Genomic DNA, 17,407 nt, shown 5'->3' with positions numbered 1-17,407 from the left:
TCAAATAAGCCTGAAATTGAAATTGCTGGCACTAACTGACTGCTGAACAACAGCTTATGCTTTTGTATGTGTGAAGCATACAATTGAACTGCCCAGCAACCCCATGCACATTGGTGCATTACTGACCCCATAACCCTAGAAGACTCCTTACAAAAGTTATGGGAAGCACCAGAGGACACTGGTAAGCCTACAAGAGATCACAAGATGTGTCTCCTCTGAAATATGTACTTTGCAGTTCCTGATGTATCTGTATGTATGTATGTATGTATGTGGAAGGACAAACATGATGATATTTCCTGTGTGGAAACATATCTGATCTGTGTCTTGCATTGCCCCCGCTGAGCCACAAGATAGCACTGTTGATATGAGTCACATACTGGACCCAGGACAGAAAACATGAATCAGTGCTTCCTTGATTTTTTTTTTTTTTGTAATTTAGAGAGTTGAAATTCACAAAACACAGTAAAACTGGTTAAAAAAAAACATGAAAGCTTTATTGCCATTGACATCAAAATATCAACTATGTACAAAAGACAACAGAGTTATTTGTGCATACATATTGATAAATACACAAAATAAGTACATAAATAGAAACAAGTATCTTATACAGTCACATTCATCAATAGATGTGGAAGGTGCTTTTGTTGGGAGTCAGAGATTGTCAGCGTCTCTTGATGATCCGAGGAGTCAGAGAGAGAGAGTCAGTTATCAGTAGAGTCAGCGCTGCTCTGGGTGGAGGAGCTGGACTCAGTTGGCCTGGTTGTGGGAGAAGGGCTCGTTTTCTTTCTGTAAATACCATAATGACACAGGGAAATACGATGAGAACACATAACAACACCAAGGAAAGCATTATGTTACTCATTATTGATGTTTCTATCAAGCATGGTGATTCACTGAAAGGGGGATAGCCTATTTGTGATGTGAGACTGCATCATGTGCGTATTTATGGTGCCATAAAGCGTACTCACAAGAAGCCAGACAGGAGGCTGTGCAGCTTTTTCATCCTGGGGTCCAGGCAGTACTGCAGATTATTCTTGAAGGTGACACTGTTGGAAATGGATAACAGAGGTGAGCTCAGGGGAAATGACTTAGGAGAGGAAATGCCCTTATTACACCACGACATAGCACATCAGCAGACAAATAGATAGATGAGTCATGCGGGTAGACTGAGGTGATTGTCAGAGATTGTGACATATGTTTTGTATATGTAGTTAATAACTAACCCAGATTGCTGTGTGATGTATAGAGCTGTTTTCTATTATTGATCTATTTCAGAATCAGTTTTTTGTTCATTCTTCACTAAAAATGACCTCCGCATTTCAACAAAACAAACATCTCTAAGGTGTCAGTTGCAGCTGAGCCTGAGGTGTTAAGAATGACTTAGAGTTCACATGTTATGCACTGGTAATATCTTTCAGCTGTTTAAAGTTTCCCCTTAAGCAGCTACAAAGATAAGATCAGTTTTATCTGCATCCAAGGTAAATGTCATGTCATGTTCCCTCTGAGTCTACTGCTGTATTTGAGCTGCAGTAAGTCTGTATCAGCTGAGTATACTGAAACCTGACACCTCATTTTAGTATGACATCGCATTAGCACTGCGCACTCGGAAATCTTGATTGCAAATCTTAGCCGTTCTTACACAATCTCCACTTTGTCACAGAAGATGCTTTTCGGGTAGATCTGGACATCCTGTATGTCTGACACAGCACCGAATCTGTTGTTCCTGACCCGGCGACACAGACACCGCTGTCCCATTTCAGGGCCTGGAGAGAGAGACAGGTAAAGGTCATGTCATTTCATCATAATCTATTCGATTGCAGTACATTTTAATTCTTCCGCTCTTATTGTTTGTCTTTGAACCAAATGAACCTCATGAGCCTATTGAACACACATTACAGTCGTAACACAAATGAAGAAAATAGATAGAAACTCACGCTGGGCAGTAGAGATGCAGACCATGACGGCCAGGAGCAGAAGCACTTTAATGATGCTGCACATTGTTGGTTTCTTCTCTGGTTAAGTTGGCACTGAGGCAAGAAATGGTCCTGTGTGGTAACAGATGCACTGTGAAGGGTAGAGGCAGAGGGTCGTCTTATATAGCCATCTCTTCGACATATAGGCTACCTCATCCTTCCTGTGACCAAGGGAATTTTCTCACTCTGGAAACTGAAACTGCAAAAACCGCACGCAACGAGGCCCCTCTGAGCCGCTCACTCATCCCACTTTACTCCTCCTCCTTTTTTTTTTTTTTACTAATTTTAAAACTTGACATTTAGATTCTAACTCTAAAAATATGTATGGGACTGTAAGAGCAGTATGTTTGATCCTGTAGTTAAATCTTCTCTCACAATTAAAGGAATAGTTCACCCAAAAACGAAAATTCAGTCATTATCTACTCATCCCCATGCCGATGGAAAGTCGGGTGAAGTTTCTTAGTCCACAAAACAGTCCTGGAGCTTCACAGCAAAACAGCGTTGCAACATTCTCCTAAACAACCAAAGTTGCTGTTACCTTGCGAGGCTGGTGGATTCGCGAGATCACGATCACGCAAGAATCCATCTTGTCAGGCTTCAAGTTATGCGTTTGTGGCCGAACCACAGTGGTTCGGACCAATCAGCGTCCTATGAGGGCAGCTGGGGGCGTGGTTTAGGTGTGACGACAGTGAGAAGCGACTGTTCGTTCACAACAATGGCGGCTCCGAAAGAGGCTAGCGTAGATGCTGTATATATATAACATCAGTTATTTCTGAACTGGAGAGTATTTCTTCATTGAAAGAAGAGCAAAGAAAGGCACTGAAGGCTTTTCTGGATGGAAAAGATGTTTTCGCTCTTCTCTGTCATATGGTTCGTTGATCTGATTGGTTGAAGTTAGCCCGTGATAGACGGTGATAGACAGATTCATCCAATCACCTGCCACGTATTTTTTGAAAGTGCCTGCCCTTTTCCAAACAGTTTCCAAGGACGACTTCCCAGATGGTTCTGTGTAACAAACCATCTGGCAAGTCAAGTTAAAGTTGCTGGGGACCTGTCTTAAACAAAAACAACCGAAAAAAAACAACATAAACATAAAATGGCTCCATACAGCTCGTCCGGCGTAATCCAAGTCTCCGGAAGCCCCGAGATCTCAAGTTGACTTAAAGAGACGTCATTTACATCCTTTTTTTTTTTGCCGAAATCTTCACTGTAGCCGCTGTGCTCAAAGCTGCGTTCACGCGCACCCCGTCTGAAGTGGGTGCACGAGCTCAAAGGTGTGTACATGCGGCGCTAGACGAGATCAACGAGAACTCGCAATCTCTCCGTGTTTAACCTGCTACCCAGAAGCTAGCGTCACACAGAACAGAGACAGCTCTGCTGAAGTTGCAGCAACAAGTGCCTCTGTCGGATCTAACGTTACATTTTCGGTCTTTGATCTGTTACCTAACCATTGTATGGATGTTTCAACAGAGAGAAGCGTGAGATTTTGTGTGCGTTCTTCATCGCGGGACGTATCGGTGACTTTCACAAACTACTACATGACCCAGAAAGACTACAGCTGTGGCTAATCGCTCTTCGTCTGGATCTCAACTCCTCCGTTAAATCCCTCCGTGCAGTCCGGGTGTGTAGTGAACACTTTTCACCAGAGGATTACCGTCCAAAAATCCAGGGAAGAAAAACAGAACTAATTCTATTGAAGTCGACAGCTGTGCCGGCCATGTCACTATAAAGGACTGAGGTATGTACAGTAATTTATAGATCACTCAGTCTGTGATCACTTATTTTGTTTTTCAAGATAACTAGTCCATACCCGGGGATGCGCGCGTCACAACTACGCACAGACTTGCCAAAAATGCGCATAAACAGTGTAAATTTGGGAAAATGGAAAAATCAGCTTCGTCAGTCCCTGCCTATGCCAATGCTCAACGCCCATGTGCAGTTTCAGATTGATTGGCCAACCCATTGAGGAGCAAAATGGATGCAGACAGACAGACGGACAGTTTTCCTCATTTTATAGTAGGATGTATAACACAATACAGGTGTTGTCACTGACACATCTTTCGGTTTCTGTTGTCTGACGACTGCACCACTATAAAAAACAATTGATTGATCAAGGGTCACAAAATGCTAACAGCACAGAAATTAGCGTTAGCCAGTTAGCATTTAGTGACCCTTGATCACAGTTGCGCAGTCGTCTGACAACAGAAACAGAAAGATATGTCGTTTTATATATCGCCGCTATTGAAAGAAGCTACAACAGGTAACAGATCAAAGACCGAAAATGTAACGTTAGATCTGACAGAGGCACTTGTTGCTGCAACTTCAGCAGAGCTCTCTCTGTTGTGTGTGACGCTAGCTTCTGGGTAGCAGTGTAAACACGGAGGTGTGGAGAGATCGCGAGTTCTCGTTGATCTCGTCTAGCAGCGCATGTACGCGCCTTCGAGCTCCTGCACCCACTTCAGACGGGGTGCGCGCTAACGTGAACGCGGCTTTGAGCACAGCAGCTACGGTGAAGATTTTGGCTAAAAAAAAAGGGCGTAAATGACGTCTTTTCAAGTCAACTTGGGATCTCGGGGCTTCTTATCAAAAATAAAATATAAATATAAATATAACACAAAAAATATATACATTTGGGATACTCCCTTATTTTTAATTTTTAACTTATTTGTGATGGAAAGTTAACACAATAAAGGTGATGTCATACAGTAGGCTATGTGTGATGTTGGGGTGTGATGTGAGACTTTCATTTTTATTCACAGACTATGATAATTTTTGAGCTGGAAAATTATCATAGTAATCAACACATGACTCAGAGACTTAATAAAATTAAATCAAATATTGTATAGAAGTTTTACAGACTAAAAATCTCATCAAGTATGAAATGAGTTGGCTGGTTTCTAAATGAGAAGTCGTTGCCGCACCAGGCACTGTGTGTGTGTATGTAGTGTGCATCAGTGGTTAACACATTTACAGTTTCAGCTACTTTCCTCAGAAAATCAAATGTGCGACCACTCGGAAAAAATGCGAAGTATGATTGCATTGCTTTCCACTGTAGGTGTGTGGCATTCATACTGTCATGACATTTATATTGAGATATTTGTTTCAGTGGCATGAGCTCATCGTGAAGTCCCGGAGTAAATGGATGTGACATCCACTGCTGAGGCCACTGGTTTGACAGAAAGAGGTTGGTTTCAGCAGAAAACATTGTAACTTTTGGTTCCATTTCCTCTTTCCCTTCACTGGACAGATTCCCCACCAATTTGATTCAGACGGAATAAATCACAACTCTCCTAATACGGCCCTTCTCTATTTAGGTCAAGGGGAGGAAGCTGGAAGGAAACAAAAGGAGGAGTAACTAGAGAAATTATTTCATAGTGAAAATATTGTTGTGCTTCCCATCGGTAATGCAAGGCATGTGTTGGGAATGTGTGTTGACTCAATAAGCAGAATGCAAAAGGCAAAGGAGTGGCGAGTGGTGTGTTGCTGATAAAAACAGGTGATGTAGTGTTAACCCTGAATCCCTCAAGCCTGGAGATACATTGTGTATGGCATTATGGTAAAATATATAAAAACACATACATGAATCCTTACTGTGAAGCTATAGGTTTGGAGCTTGTTGAATTCTTTGCTTTGAAAACACAAGAAGGCCTTGCTGTGCCGATTCAGGACACAAGTGCCTTCCCTGGTTAGTGAAAGGGACTTTCATCTATTTCTACATTTAGTACATGCTGAAGAAAAATGGTCAGATGGTCAGTGGTTTCCTCTGAAGTAGTAACTTCTCTTAAAACACTTACTGGGAGCGTCCCGTCACACTCACACTATACAGATGATGTGAGTCATATCAAGACTTTGGAAGTGGACAGTGGAAGCCCACAGCGGTCTGCTGTGTGGCATATGCCACCTCTGATGACCTCCATTTCCATCCAAACAGACAGGCTGCACTTGGCGAGCTTGAATATTTCATATTTCTTATCTGTGAATATTTCATTAGTTATATTTATAGTGGATGGCAGAGTGCACCTACTCACATCAGAGCTTAAGTACAGCGTGTTCCTTCATACATTCTGGTGAGGACAGGAACAAAAAGGGGTGACTGAGGTCCAGAGCTGAGTGGAGGTGCACAGCGGCGCCATTGTACTGAGGTAGTTAGGAATAAATATGACCGACATACTGGATGGAAAATTACCGTTTTTCTGGGTAGTTTTTAGTGGTTTTAAATAGGGGTGCTTGAGTATGTGTGTGAGGGGATTACCCACCTACCCATTTCTATTTTTTCACATTTCCGTCCTGTGAAGCAGTTCATCACTGTCTTACCAAACGCCAATACCACACAATATAAAACCATAGAGGAATTAACCAGAACAGGAACTAATAACGTCAGCAGCGTCTCTTCCTCTGCAGACTTGCTGCCGCTGCCTGATATGGTTGCACTTCTCAATGTCAGTGTGATTCCTCAGGCCAAAAGAGACTTCTGATGAAATACAAAGGGAACAGTGAGAGAGAAAGTGGACAGACTTCTATGTAGATGTTTGATGTAGAACATACATTCGTACATATAGGGGACACAGACACACACACCGACACCGGGGCCATTCCCCTATCTTTTCTTTCAGCTGGAGTGACTCCCTGCTAGGTTGCGCAAACCCTGGTTGGTCAACGCCTGCACAAAGTGGGAACATACTTTATATTCTCATACCTGCAGGCCACGTATACTCTGGTCTGTCACCCTGCAATGCACCGGAGTTGTAGAGATACTTTTCCATACCTGTACAGCTCTTCATCTTATGTGACCCCCCACCATGGGCTACCATACACTGCAAAAAACATAATTTAGTCTCATATTCAGCCTTCAAGTCTTAATATAGCAGATCACTGCACTACTATCAAGACAATGGCGCTTGATTCTGCAAAATTCTTGTAACAAGTTGATTTGTATTGAAAACAAGTGAAATGATCTAAGTGAAATTGAAAGTGAAATGATCTAACCCCACTGGGGTTTTTTTTTACAAACATTACTATTTTTAGGACTCAGTAAGAGACTAAATGGCTTGTTAAGATGGAGATTTGTTTGCAGTGTAGGAAGCAAGAGAAAAATGTTTTTGTATTATTGTACTGATGAGTAAGGTCAAGAGGCACAAATAAGTTTCAGTTGTTAATGATGATGGTGCCTGTTACTCAATGGATTTAGACATATAGACCCACTTAGTGTGGTTGATTCCTACTGTATGTTATGAGAAATGGTTGGATATTTATTAAAGGTCCCATATGTATGGTTGGTTCACATGATTATTCACAATTTCTCCCTTTCCCCTCCTACAAGGTTCTCAGTTATGAGAAACTCCATGCCACTCAATGACTTCCTCATATCTACACTCTTTCTCAGTGATGCTAAAAAATATGGTTAACTAGAAGGGCAGACGGAGAGCGCAGACCTCCGCCAAAGTTCGTGCTATTATTCCTTGTTCGTGAGTCGGATCCGGATCCGCTCCAAAATTTAATGGGTTCTTCCTTGGCCCATGCTACACCCTTCCATGAAGTTTCATGAAAATCGGGCCAGTAGTTTTTCCGTAATCCTGCTAACAGACAAACAGACAAACAAACGGCACCGAAAACATAACCTCCTTGGTGGAGGTAACAATCAGGCACACATGAAGTGTAACCATTTCATATGAATTTGAATGGAATGGATTAGACTCTCTATCAGTATGTAATGTTGTAACTTTCCTGTGTTTTTTGTATACACTGCATTAATTTTATGTAATGTTTGTTAGTGTATGTATATTTTGTTCTCTTTTGTAAGTTTTGTTGTTGTGTATGTATTATTGTACTTTTGTTCACCTGCTCAGGGACTCTATATCTCTAGCCTATACAGGGCATTAGAGTTCTTGGAAGTTTATGTTTTTATTGTACGTGGTCCCTGTTAAATAAACGTATAAAATAAATGCTATTCAGTTTTCATGATATCGTTGTCACATCAAATTTGGCTCAGGATAAGAATTCTGATCTTCATGGTGCTTTTAGGTATTTTTTGAAGAGGGTATTTTTTGAACAGTCATTAGCGCAGAACAGTAATAATACTTAACCCTTATTGGCCAACAGCACCAGCTCTTAAAATAATCTAGACCTGATGAGTGGGGGCTTTCCAGTTCAAATGCTGAAACATTAGTTAGTATGAAACTGCCTGTAAAAAGGGATGGTTTTTTTAAAAACATAACTTTAAATATAACTTTAAATGTAACCACTCAAACAACAAAAAATGCCAATATCTTCATTAAACATCTTTGATCACATAATAGCAGAATAGTTAAATACCTGTAATAGGGCCACTCTAAGCATATCAAAAAATGATTGCTGGCCCAAGTCTGCTTTTTCGGGTCATTATGTTCTCACATTATATGGAGGTATGGTAAGATTCAACTATGAATAGTGATTAAAGGGACCTGGTCACTGGTCCTAAACTGTCATTCTACTCTTGAGGAGTTTAATTTCATAACACACACCCAGAGCTACCATCAGTGCCATGAACACTTTTAACACTGGAACTGCTTTTGAGAGATTTGAGATGATAAAATGTGCCACTGGTTGGTTATGCAAACTATTTTCGATGATAGTGAATGACATAAGCATGCCCTCTAGTGTTTCAGATTACAAACAACAGCTAAACCGTGTGTGTGTCGGCTTACCATCATTCTGCACGGTTGCTTTATGGCATTGAAGTGTGTATTTGGGGTTTCCCGGCAATAACCGCTGTAATTAAAATAATTCCCTTACGTCATGGCAGTCAATTTTCACTTGCATTGGGCTAGAATCAAACTCGGTAACTTCTGTCCTTGCTCATAAGATTTGAATCAACAGTCCATTACTTTTAAATAGATTCAGAATAAATGTGCTCATGGTTATAAGTGACCACCAGAGAGCTCAGGATTAAGCCTATCATTTTGCTGCTTTTCCTGCAGGCCATGCAGTCATGAGTATCAGTATAACAACGGATGACCTGCATTTTGCATAGCAACCTGGTGGTGTGTCACCTCCGTTCACTCTGTCCACACTCAGAATCAAGATGCTTCTGTTTACCAACGCAGGATCCCACGACAGTTACCATAGAAACTAGAGCCTGGCACTAGCAGAGCCGCGAGTGGAGTTCATTTCCGTGTTAACACATGCAAGTTACACTGATCACACCTCGAAGAAGCACAGTGTGGTTGAGAGTATCAAAATCATGGTTTATTTATTCATACTTGGTTCACAAAACACAGGAAGATATAAAATGATTAAATTGCAGATTTGTCCACCTTTAAGATTTTGTATGACAACCAGCATACACCAAGCATAAGTAGGTCATAACAATAAGTAATGACAGTAATATATCGTTACAGTTGGGCAATAATTATAATACACATTTTACTGTGTAGTGAATCATGTCCCTGCATATATCAGTGTCAAATCACCTCTACATGTCCCTTGGTGTCAGTGTCTCATGCGCTGACAGTAAATGAGTAAAATACTTTAATGTCTTCTACTGACTGTTCAATTTTGCACCGTCACTGTATCTATATCTCAGCAATGGCGGGCAGCATGCAGGCTCGGACACGGGCCTCTCTCCAGGCCGACCTGCAGTCCGAGATCCACTGGGAGATCAGGGTGTGTTTGACTGTGGGATCCTGTCTCTCCCCCTCTGAGTCTCTGTCTGCCGGGCTTCCTCTCCCGGCCTGCAGCTTGGGTAAGGAGCGCTTGGGAGAGAGGTCAGGAGTGCTGGTGTGAGCGGTGGCGGTGGTGAGCAACTCGGGGCAGCTGCTCTTGCGTTGGCGTGGGAGATCCGGACTCGAAGAGCGGGGGACACTGTGCGCCCGGGAGCGACACTGTCCCTCCCATACGTTCCCATATCGCCTCATCAACCTCCCCTCGGCAAACGGCCCCCTCGCCCCGCCTGACTGACAGGCAGCGAGAGCAGGGTTGTTCTGGTGTCCATAGAGAAACTCGAGAGGGTCAGAGTTGCCATGGCAGCCGAGCACCGGCTCACCGCTCAGTTCCTTCTCCTCTCCCTGCTGTACACCGATGGCACGCGCCTCCTCTCTGTGGTCCGATTCAAAGGTCGTGGACGCGTTCCCGCCGAGCCGTGGCAGCCGCAGCCGCTGGTGCAGAGGATCCAGCTGGCGCGCCTTGCTGCTGTCGGGGGAGGCGTCCCGGCTGGGGAAGGTGGGGTGGGCCAGGTGGCAGATGGAGAGGAAGTAGTCCTCTGAGGAGACGGACTGGCCGTGGCCAGCAGTGTGGAGTGTGTTGGCCTGGTTCATGTCCCGCAGCGTCTCCTCAGTGCCTTCTCTGATCGTGGGCAGCAGGAGTCTTCTCTTGGACAGCAGTCTGGACCGGGGCCGCATGGCTGGGAGCAACAGAGAGGAGAAGAGACAGTTTGGTGCTTATTTTTGTCGACTGTATTGTGAATATTATAAATCAAGGCCTGAGTAATGTATTGAAAAGCCTTTGGAAAGTCACTATTTATTCACTTTCAGCTCAATTTCTCTGAATCTCTAATTAACATCAGGTGCAAGGTCACTTTCAGACACAAGACCAGATCCAAACACAGACACTGGCTGTGGGAACACTAGTAGACAGTGATTGGCTGATAGTATCAGTCCCCCAATTCAAGTGACGCATGCCTGATTTGATTGGGTGGAATGAAAGCAGTTCAAATTAGAAGCATCTGATTTCAACTGTTGCATCTGTGGTTTATTACAAGTCAGGTTTGCATCACCACATCCTCGCTCCACCCATCCAAAAACAATGATTTGATTCTTGAGAAATAAATGAAATATTTACCCAGCGATGCATTCAGCATCAGACAAAGCAACATTTTGATAAGAGGAATATTTGGTGTTCTTTATGCCAAATTAATGTCTCACTAATGTGTTATTCTATTGAGTTAGTTTTGCAAATAAATCTTGACATGGTTCACAAGGATAATCACTGTGCCACATATTATTTTGAAGCAGAACTGCCTGTTTAGACCCTTACCTACCCTATCAGTCACTTTATATAACATGTAAACCCTTTTCTCCTCTCCCTCATTCTGTAGCGTTTCAGACACTATGCCCTGCTTACTTTGGAGTGGCAGTGTAAATAGTCTAAAATACAAACAAACTCCAGCAAGACGCAGCAAGGCAACATAAATAGACTCGTATTTTAAATACCTTCCCAGTCGAGCGAAGCCACAGAATGTGTCAGCCTATATTTTCTTATGTAACCCATATTGTTATAACCCTGAGTGCAGCCCGCAATATATTTCGGTCTCGACCTCCATGCCAAAAATAGTCCCGGCCAAACCAAAAAGCCAGCCTCTCCCAGTTTCTTCCAAGGTGTAGCCGTTGCTAAATTTAGAACCACACCTTTGGTATACACCTTCTAAAAATGGTGCCAGGGCAGCAGCTCCGAGGGAAAAGAATAGGCAGCCTGTATAATTTCACTTCTTGCAATTTCTCTAATAATAATCATGTAAGGTTTTTTTCTGCACAGCTTGCTTTCCCACTCACCTGCTTGCAGCTGGTCTTTGTCCAATCCAATTAGTCTTTTCTTTTCTCCTCTGCTCTTGCAGTTGCAGATATTTGGTCTTCAGTCTTTTTGCAGTTGTGTATATCTTTGTAGATCTTATTTATGGTGATGTGTGTCTTCAGCCACTGGTGATGCTTCTCCTTTGAGCTCGCTCTGTAGCTCCAACTGTCTCTGTCCAGAAGCAGCAGTAGAATGCAGATTTATCTTCTCCTCACATCCCTCCCTCTCTCTCTCTCTCTCTCTCTCTCTCTTTCTCTCTCCCTGGCTCGCTCTTGGTTTGCCCTCCTTCCCTGGTTCTAAAAATAGACACACCATCCATTTCCTCACCCTGAGCACTGTCATTGGCTGACTGTATTGATGGAGAGAGAGAAAGAGAGGGAGAGAGAGAGCAAGAGGAAAAAGAGAGGAGTAAGAAATGGGTAGAAAAGGGGGATGGCAAGAGTGAAAACAGACAGAAAGGAGAGAGACAGACAGAAAGAGAGGGAGAGAAAGAAATAGAGGTGTTTTTTTGATAAGGTGCCAGTTCTATGATAGAGCTGCTAAGGTGAAGGAACACAGGAACTGCCTGTAATTTTAATAAATCTAACAAAGAGCTATTTATTAGGCAGATCAAAGGAAAACTATATATTGTAAAGAAACAGCAAAAATATAAAGCGGTTTGGCTTAAACTGTAATGTGCATCATGCAGACAAACCTTACATGTGAGAGCCTTGTACGTTTCTGTGTGTGTCTGGGTGTGTGTGGGTGTGTGTGCAAAACACACTGGTGAGATCATAGGACCACTGGCCTTAGGAAGCCTTTCACCACAGGCTTCATATTGTCAACAATCTCCCTCTGTTTCTATGGTCAATAGATTTTGTGGTTGTTAATCACACCTAGACAGTAAATAATATAATAATAATTATATTAGTAGACCCTTCTTATTCAGTTCTTTATTATGAACCTAAACAAGCAGCAGCAGACTGGTGAGATAATTAGGTTTAAAATCCAGCTAACATGAGACTTGAGGATTCCCTGACAGGCATGATCACACTGATTGATTTTATGCATCACAAAACTAGTGACTATGTTTCTAAGTCATGGAAAAACAATGAATGATAAACAGGAGACTTTCAACCCCATGTGACGTGAGTGTTTTCCTGAGTCGTATTAAACAATTTGACATTAAGAAGAACCCATTTTTCAGGATTTTGGGGACGTAGTTGCACTTGCTGCTCAGTTGTCTACTGCTGGCCACTGGGCAGCTTTGCAGGAACATTTGGCAGTGAAGTGCCTTGCTCAAGGGCTCAGCTTTGATGCTTGTTGTAAAAGTGGGGCAGTGGGGCGGAGGCAACACTTGTTTATTCCCTCTGCTCATGTTGTTGTCAGTTTCAAACTGAATGGAGTTGTTTTCCATTCAGAAGCTCTTCTCCAACACTCAGGAGCTGAGGGCTCGAGCTGAATTGAGGGAGTGTGTTGTTTGAGATGGTGGACAGACAGTTCCTTTGATGCATTTATTATGCAATTATGAAGGTGAAAATGGAAAATAATTCACTGAGGGGTTTCCCCCCCACACAATGCAAGTAACCCGTGTATGCTTCCAACTTCTAACTCAATTACTGGCTCGTAAACCAGGTAAAATATCTGTAATTATTGTTTCATTTCTGAATGTAGATTTCACAAAACAAAATTATTGTAATATGAATGTTTTAAAAATATAGTATAGTAATATAGTAAATATAGTATAGTAAAAAAAAATAGTTTTAATGCCTTTGAAAATGTACGATTATGTCTTTGGATATACAGTATATCATTATTTAAATAATATAGATACTAGACTTTTTAAATCAAAGGCAATGGTGGAAAGAACTATTGGATTTATAAGAAATGCAAGTCATTTTTATAGTAATCAATGCTAAAATGGAACATTTTACTTCAAATTTTTGAATATCTCGGCTAATAATGTTTTTTAGTGTTGTTTAAGTATGTTTTAGACAAATAGTAAAAGTAATTCAAGGTGTGTATATGCTTATGTATTTGATGTGATATATACATTACCACTATTTTGTAAAAATCTATGTGTTACCGATAATTCTTATGAGCGTGTGTGTTTGTATATGAATATTAGTCTCTTGTGAAACGCACAAGATCTCAGCGCACAACGCGCTGAGATCAGATGCAGAAGATTCATATATGGCTCTGTCTCACTTCAGTCTTTACAGCCAACAATCTCCCTCTGTGGTAAAAGCATTTTTCAGTGGTATGGTGTGTGTATATATATATCGTATATATATATATATGTGTGTGTGTGTGTGTGTGTGTGTGTGTGTGTGTGTGTGTGTGTGTGTGTGTGTGTGTGTGTGTGTGCGCGCGCGCGTGTGTGTTGGGGGCAGTGTGACCTCCTAGTGCAGAGAAACTCCATGTTGCCCTGTGGACAGATGAGTCACTCCTTTGCATCTCACCTATAAAAAGATTCCTCGCTTTTTATAGATCTCTAATGGAGTAGTCACAAGGAACCAAAATTGCCTCAGTGTGATTCATGCTGCCAACACACACACACACACACACAAAACAGACACACAGAACCCCCATTCAAAACAACATACACTGTCACTGTGGACTGTAAACGACAGATGCATGGCTATAATGTCAAGGCTGAGACACACGTGCCCTGAGTGCAGCGTGAGTGGCGAGGCACATGGCATTGTTCAGTTATGATCTTTACAGAAATACACTCTATAGGCCCCGCCACACTGACTGCATTCAGCTAATGACATACACCAGGGAGCCCCAATTCATGAAAGAGAAAACAACAAACACAAGATCAGCTCAAGCTCCAATTTTGCTGGCGGGGAGGTTTTTTTTTTCCCCTGTATGTTGACAGGGAATTATCTATCTTATCTGTTAAAGCAAGCATATCAAGGATTACTGGTGGCCTCAGCTGTTTCATGATAGCTCACAGAGCACCGACCCAGAGCTGTGAACTGTAGAAGGACACACACAATCTGCCACTGCTAGGTCGATGTCATTCAAATTCATCAAAATAATGAATGAGAAGCTTTCCGTGGTGTGAATTCTGCTTTGTTTACATTTGAGGGTTCGGACTTTAACGCCGGCCGTTCTCTTCTCTTTCTATCTTGAATCTCTTCACATCCTCTCATGGATTCAACAAGATTACGTAACGCAGGAGCATGTGACATTCTTGTTCTGTGGCTGATAAACCGGCAGTGTGCAGCAGAAAGGTGAACACTTTGGTCTGAAGGATGGAGAAACAGAAGGAGTGTGTGTGACATGTGTCGAGCGTGGGCTCTGGATGTCTGTCAGCGAGTCACCAGTCTCCAGAGGGATTCTGTTACATGGTGATATAACCATCGTTTGAGGGTTGGGAAATAATTTTTACATAATGGTTTTATCGAAAACAAATGAGATATTCCAAAACACAGATTAAATAATTGGATAACAACAACTCCTTTGATTTCTTTTTCAATTGGTTTCATTCATAAGTGATTAGAAAATACCTCGTACATATTTGGAGTATTTTGGAATACACAAGGCAGTCAGATGAGCTGAACTTGGCATCTTTTATGGTCCTGCCTCGGAACAAAAATAATCAGCTGATGATAGAGTGACGTCACACTACTGATCCAGGGTGCTGAGAGCTGATATTTACACTACCGGTTAAAAGTTTGGACACACGCATTTTTCTTTATTTTTACTGTTTTCCACATGTTAGAATAATAGTAAAGACATCAAAACTATGAAATAACACAAATGGAATTATGCAGTGGCCAAAAAAGTGTTAAACAAATCAAAACTATCTTATATTTTAGATTCTTTAAAGTAGCCGCCCTTTGCTTTGATGGAAAGGCAAAGGCAATTTGGAAAGAAATTCATACATAGGCATCAACTTCACTATTTATATTTGTCTAAGAAACTAATTTCAGGCATTTAAGCATAAGCCTTTAGATCAAAATGGCTTTAAGATGATGAGAAACATAGTACATTCAATCAGGTGTGTCCAAAGGTCTGACTGGTAGTGTGTATGCTTCCATGAATAAGGGTGAGAATAGATACCTTTCATATTTCTCTGCTGATTTAGTCTTTTGTATTCTGCAGGAAATATATAAAGCGCATACAAGGAAAAGCAGCGAGGTAAAAGTGACCTTGTTTTACACCATGCACCACCCTTTATAAAATGCTGGTCTTTTTCACTTCTGTGTCCTTTCAATCCAACACTGCATTTGTCTGAATACATTAACTTGCTGCGCACTTGGGCCAAAGGTCATAAAATATTCACTATCATGTACTATGTAAACATTCATGCTCACTTCCCTCCTGTTTGGGGCTCAGCCACACGGGGCTCCCCCAGCCACAGAAAGGTTTTATCTGAGCTTACGAGGACACATGTTAGACCTTTCTTATTTTTACAGCAATTTTTGGGCATACACTATGCTCTTTGTTTCTGTTGCCCAGTGAGTAAAGATGGGAACTAATACTTAGTATTATTGGCCATGTTGTCCTAATTTGATGAATTCCATACAGTATTCCTGAAGAGAATAATGTACAAGTAATCTCATGTTCTGATGCCACGCTGGTCTTGTTATTTAGAGTTATTGAAATAATGGAACCTTTAAAGACCACAACAAGATTGTTGTGTTCTGAGGGTCATTTCATTGAAAAAAAACCCGTGTTTGTTGTCCACTGGCAGATGTAAAGGACACGCTACCAATCAGGGACTCAAGGTTCACCTTCAAATGTCAGGCTCAATTTATCATTTATCAGATTTATCTTGCATCTATAGGTAAGCAGCTGCTATAGGCACAAGTCTGTTTCCCAAGTTTGTTGTTATTCCCTCTTAAAAGTGTTGTATGTAACACTGAAATAACTGCAAATTCAAACCCTGTTTTTACAAGTAAATGAGACGTCAGTGGCTTAACAGCATAATTTATGATTCCTTACAAAGTCTCGGGGCATAACCAGACACAAAGCTTGATGCTGGGACTAACCTAGGATACAAACACGTGATAGGAACAGGGGGAAAGACGGTACATTTCCCATGTCAGTGATCACGTTACAACTCATAGCAGAACAAAGCCCGGGGTCTTCTCAAGTTAACACAAAACAGATAAATACAATTAGTTTAATTCAGAGGCTCATGATCCCAACTCATGTTGCTGTGGTTGGGTAGAGAGAAACTTAATTTAGGCGTCCTCTTGGTCCCTTGCACCAAAGTTACGATGGGAGTCAGATAAAGAAGGGCTGAAAAAAAACCCTCAAGATCTGTTATTCTCCAGAGAAAAAGGCAATCATGCATGCTGTGAGCAATGTCTCTGACCTATAGAAGTAAGTAAGATGAAATAATTAACATCTTCCTCATTATTCACTGAAGCGCCATTGGAGGTATAGTCACTGAGGAGATTTTCTCACCTATATTTAAATTTGCCTGAATCAGAAGTGAAATTGTTACTTGGTTGCAGGTTTTTCCTTTATTTCTCTTTTTGTTTCCCCAATGCCAATTGACAAATGAACCATAGATAATGAAAAAAAGCAATGCACTCGTATAGATCAGCCACTTATTGGAATAAAAATTTGAATCCTATTGGTGAGAAACACTTTTTACTGGACTTAAACCAGAGTAGCACCCAATTTTAAGAATCTATATCCACCCTTTTTGCCTTGGTCATTCCAGTCAGTATTTGTCAACATAAAACAACTCTCTATAAGTCAGATGTAATGTCATGTTGACTTATGACCTGGCGCTGCTCATTTAAAAGACTGGCTACAAACTAAGTCTGGATTTTTTACACCTGACATTACATCATTATGGCATTATATTGTGGTAGTAATATCAGTCCCAAACCAGAAAACGTAGCCTGATCCGGATATTATAATTCTGTCACAATCTGTATTTC

At 41.5% G+C, this 17,407-nt stretch overlaps 2 protein-coding genes across 2 annotated transcripts; both read right to left on the bottom strand.

The window, feature by feature from the left end:
* Positions 1–489: 489 nt before the first annotated feature.
* Positions 490–2,057, bottom strand: LOC139644485 (C-X-C motif chemokine 11-like). Its single transcript, XM_071519855.1, has 4 exons — positions 1,935–2,057; positions 1,640–1,763; positions 969–1,046; positions 490–786 (listed from the first exon to the last, which is right to left on the bottom strand). Exons 1-4 carry the CDS (start codon positions 1,996–1,998, stop codon positions 702–704), a joined length of 351 nt encoding a protein of 116 aa, XP_071375956.1. The 5' UTR covers positions 1,999–2,057; the 3' UTR covers positions 490–701.
* A 7,200-nt stretch (positions 2,058–9,257) lies between these two features.
* On the bottom strand, positions 9,258–11,652 carry LOC139644487 (uncharacterized). Its single transcript, XM_071519857.1, has 2 exons — positions 11,498–11,652; positions 9,258–10,350 (listed from the first exon to the last, which is right to left on the bottom strand). Exon 2 carries the CDS (start codon positions 10,346–10,348, stop codon positions 9,524–9,526), a length of 825 nt encoding a protein of 274 aa, XP_071375958.1. The 5' UTR covers positions 10,349–10,350; positions 11,498–11,652; the 3' UTR covers positions 9,258–9,523.
* Positions 11,653–17,407: the final 5,755 nt, after the last annotated feature.

Source organism: Centroberyx affinis, unplaced genomic scaffold, assembly GCF_046629955.1.
Source record: "Centroberyx affinis isolate AG114_WGS23_722 - 3 ecotype Tasmania unplaced genomic scaffold, CSIRO-AGI_Caff_v1 ptg000743l_1, whole genome shotgun sequence".
Lineage (NCBI taxonomy): Eukaryota > Metazoa > Chordata > Actinopteri > Beryciformes > Berycidae > Centroberyx > Centroberyx affinis.
The sequence above is the reverse complement of the archived record's forward strand: the minus strand, read 5'-3'. Positions and strand labels throughout refer to the sequence as shown.

Excerpts from the sequence above, each read along its gene's own strand:
- LOC139644485 (XM_071519855.1), bottom strand. The coding sequence starts at position 1,998 with ATGTGCAGCATCATTAAAGTGCTTCTGCTCCTGGCCGTCATGGTCTGC. Across the intron at positions 1,764-1,934 it reads CTGCATCTCTACTGCCCAGC|GCCCTGAAATGGGACAGCGG; the intron begins GTGAGTTTCTAT and ends CTCTCTCTCCAG. Across the intron at positions 1,047-1,639 it reads TGTGACAAAGTGGAGATTGT|TGTCACCTTCAAGAATAATC; the intron begins GTAAGAACGGCT and ends CATTTCCAACAG.
- LOC139644487 (XM_071519857.1), bottom strand. The coding sequence starts at position 10,348 with ATGCGGCCCCGGTCCAGACTGCTGTCCAAGAGAAGACTCCTGCTGCCC.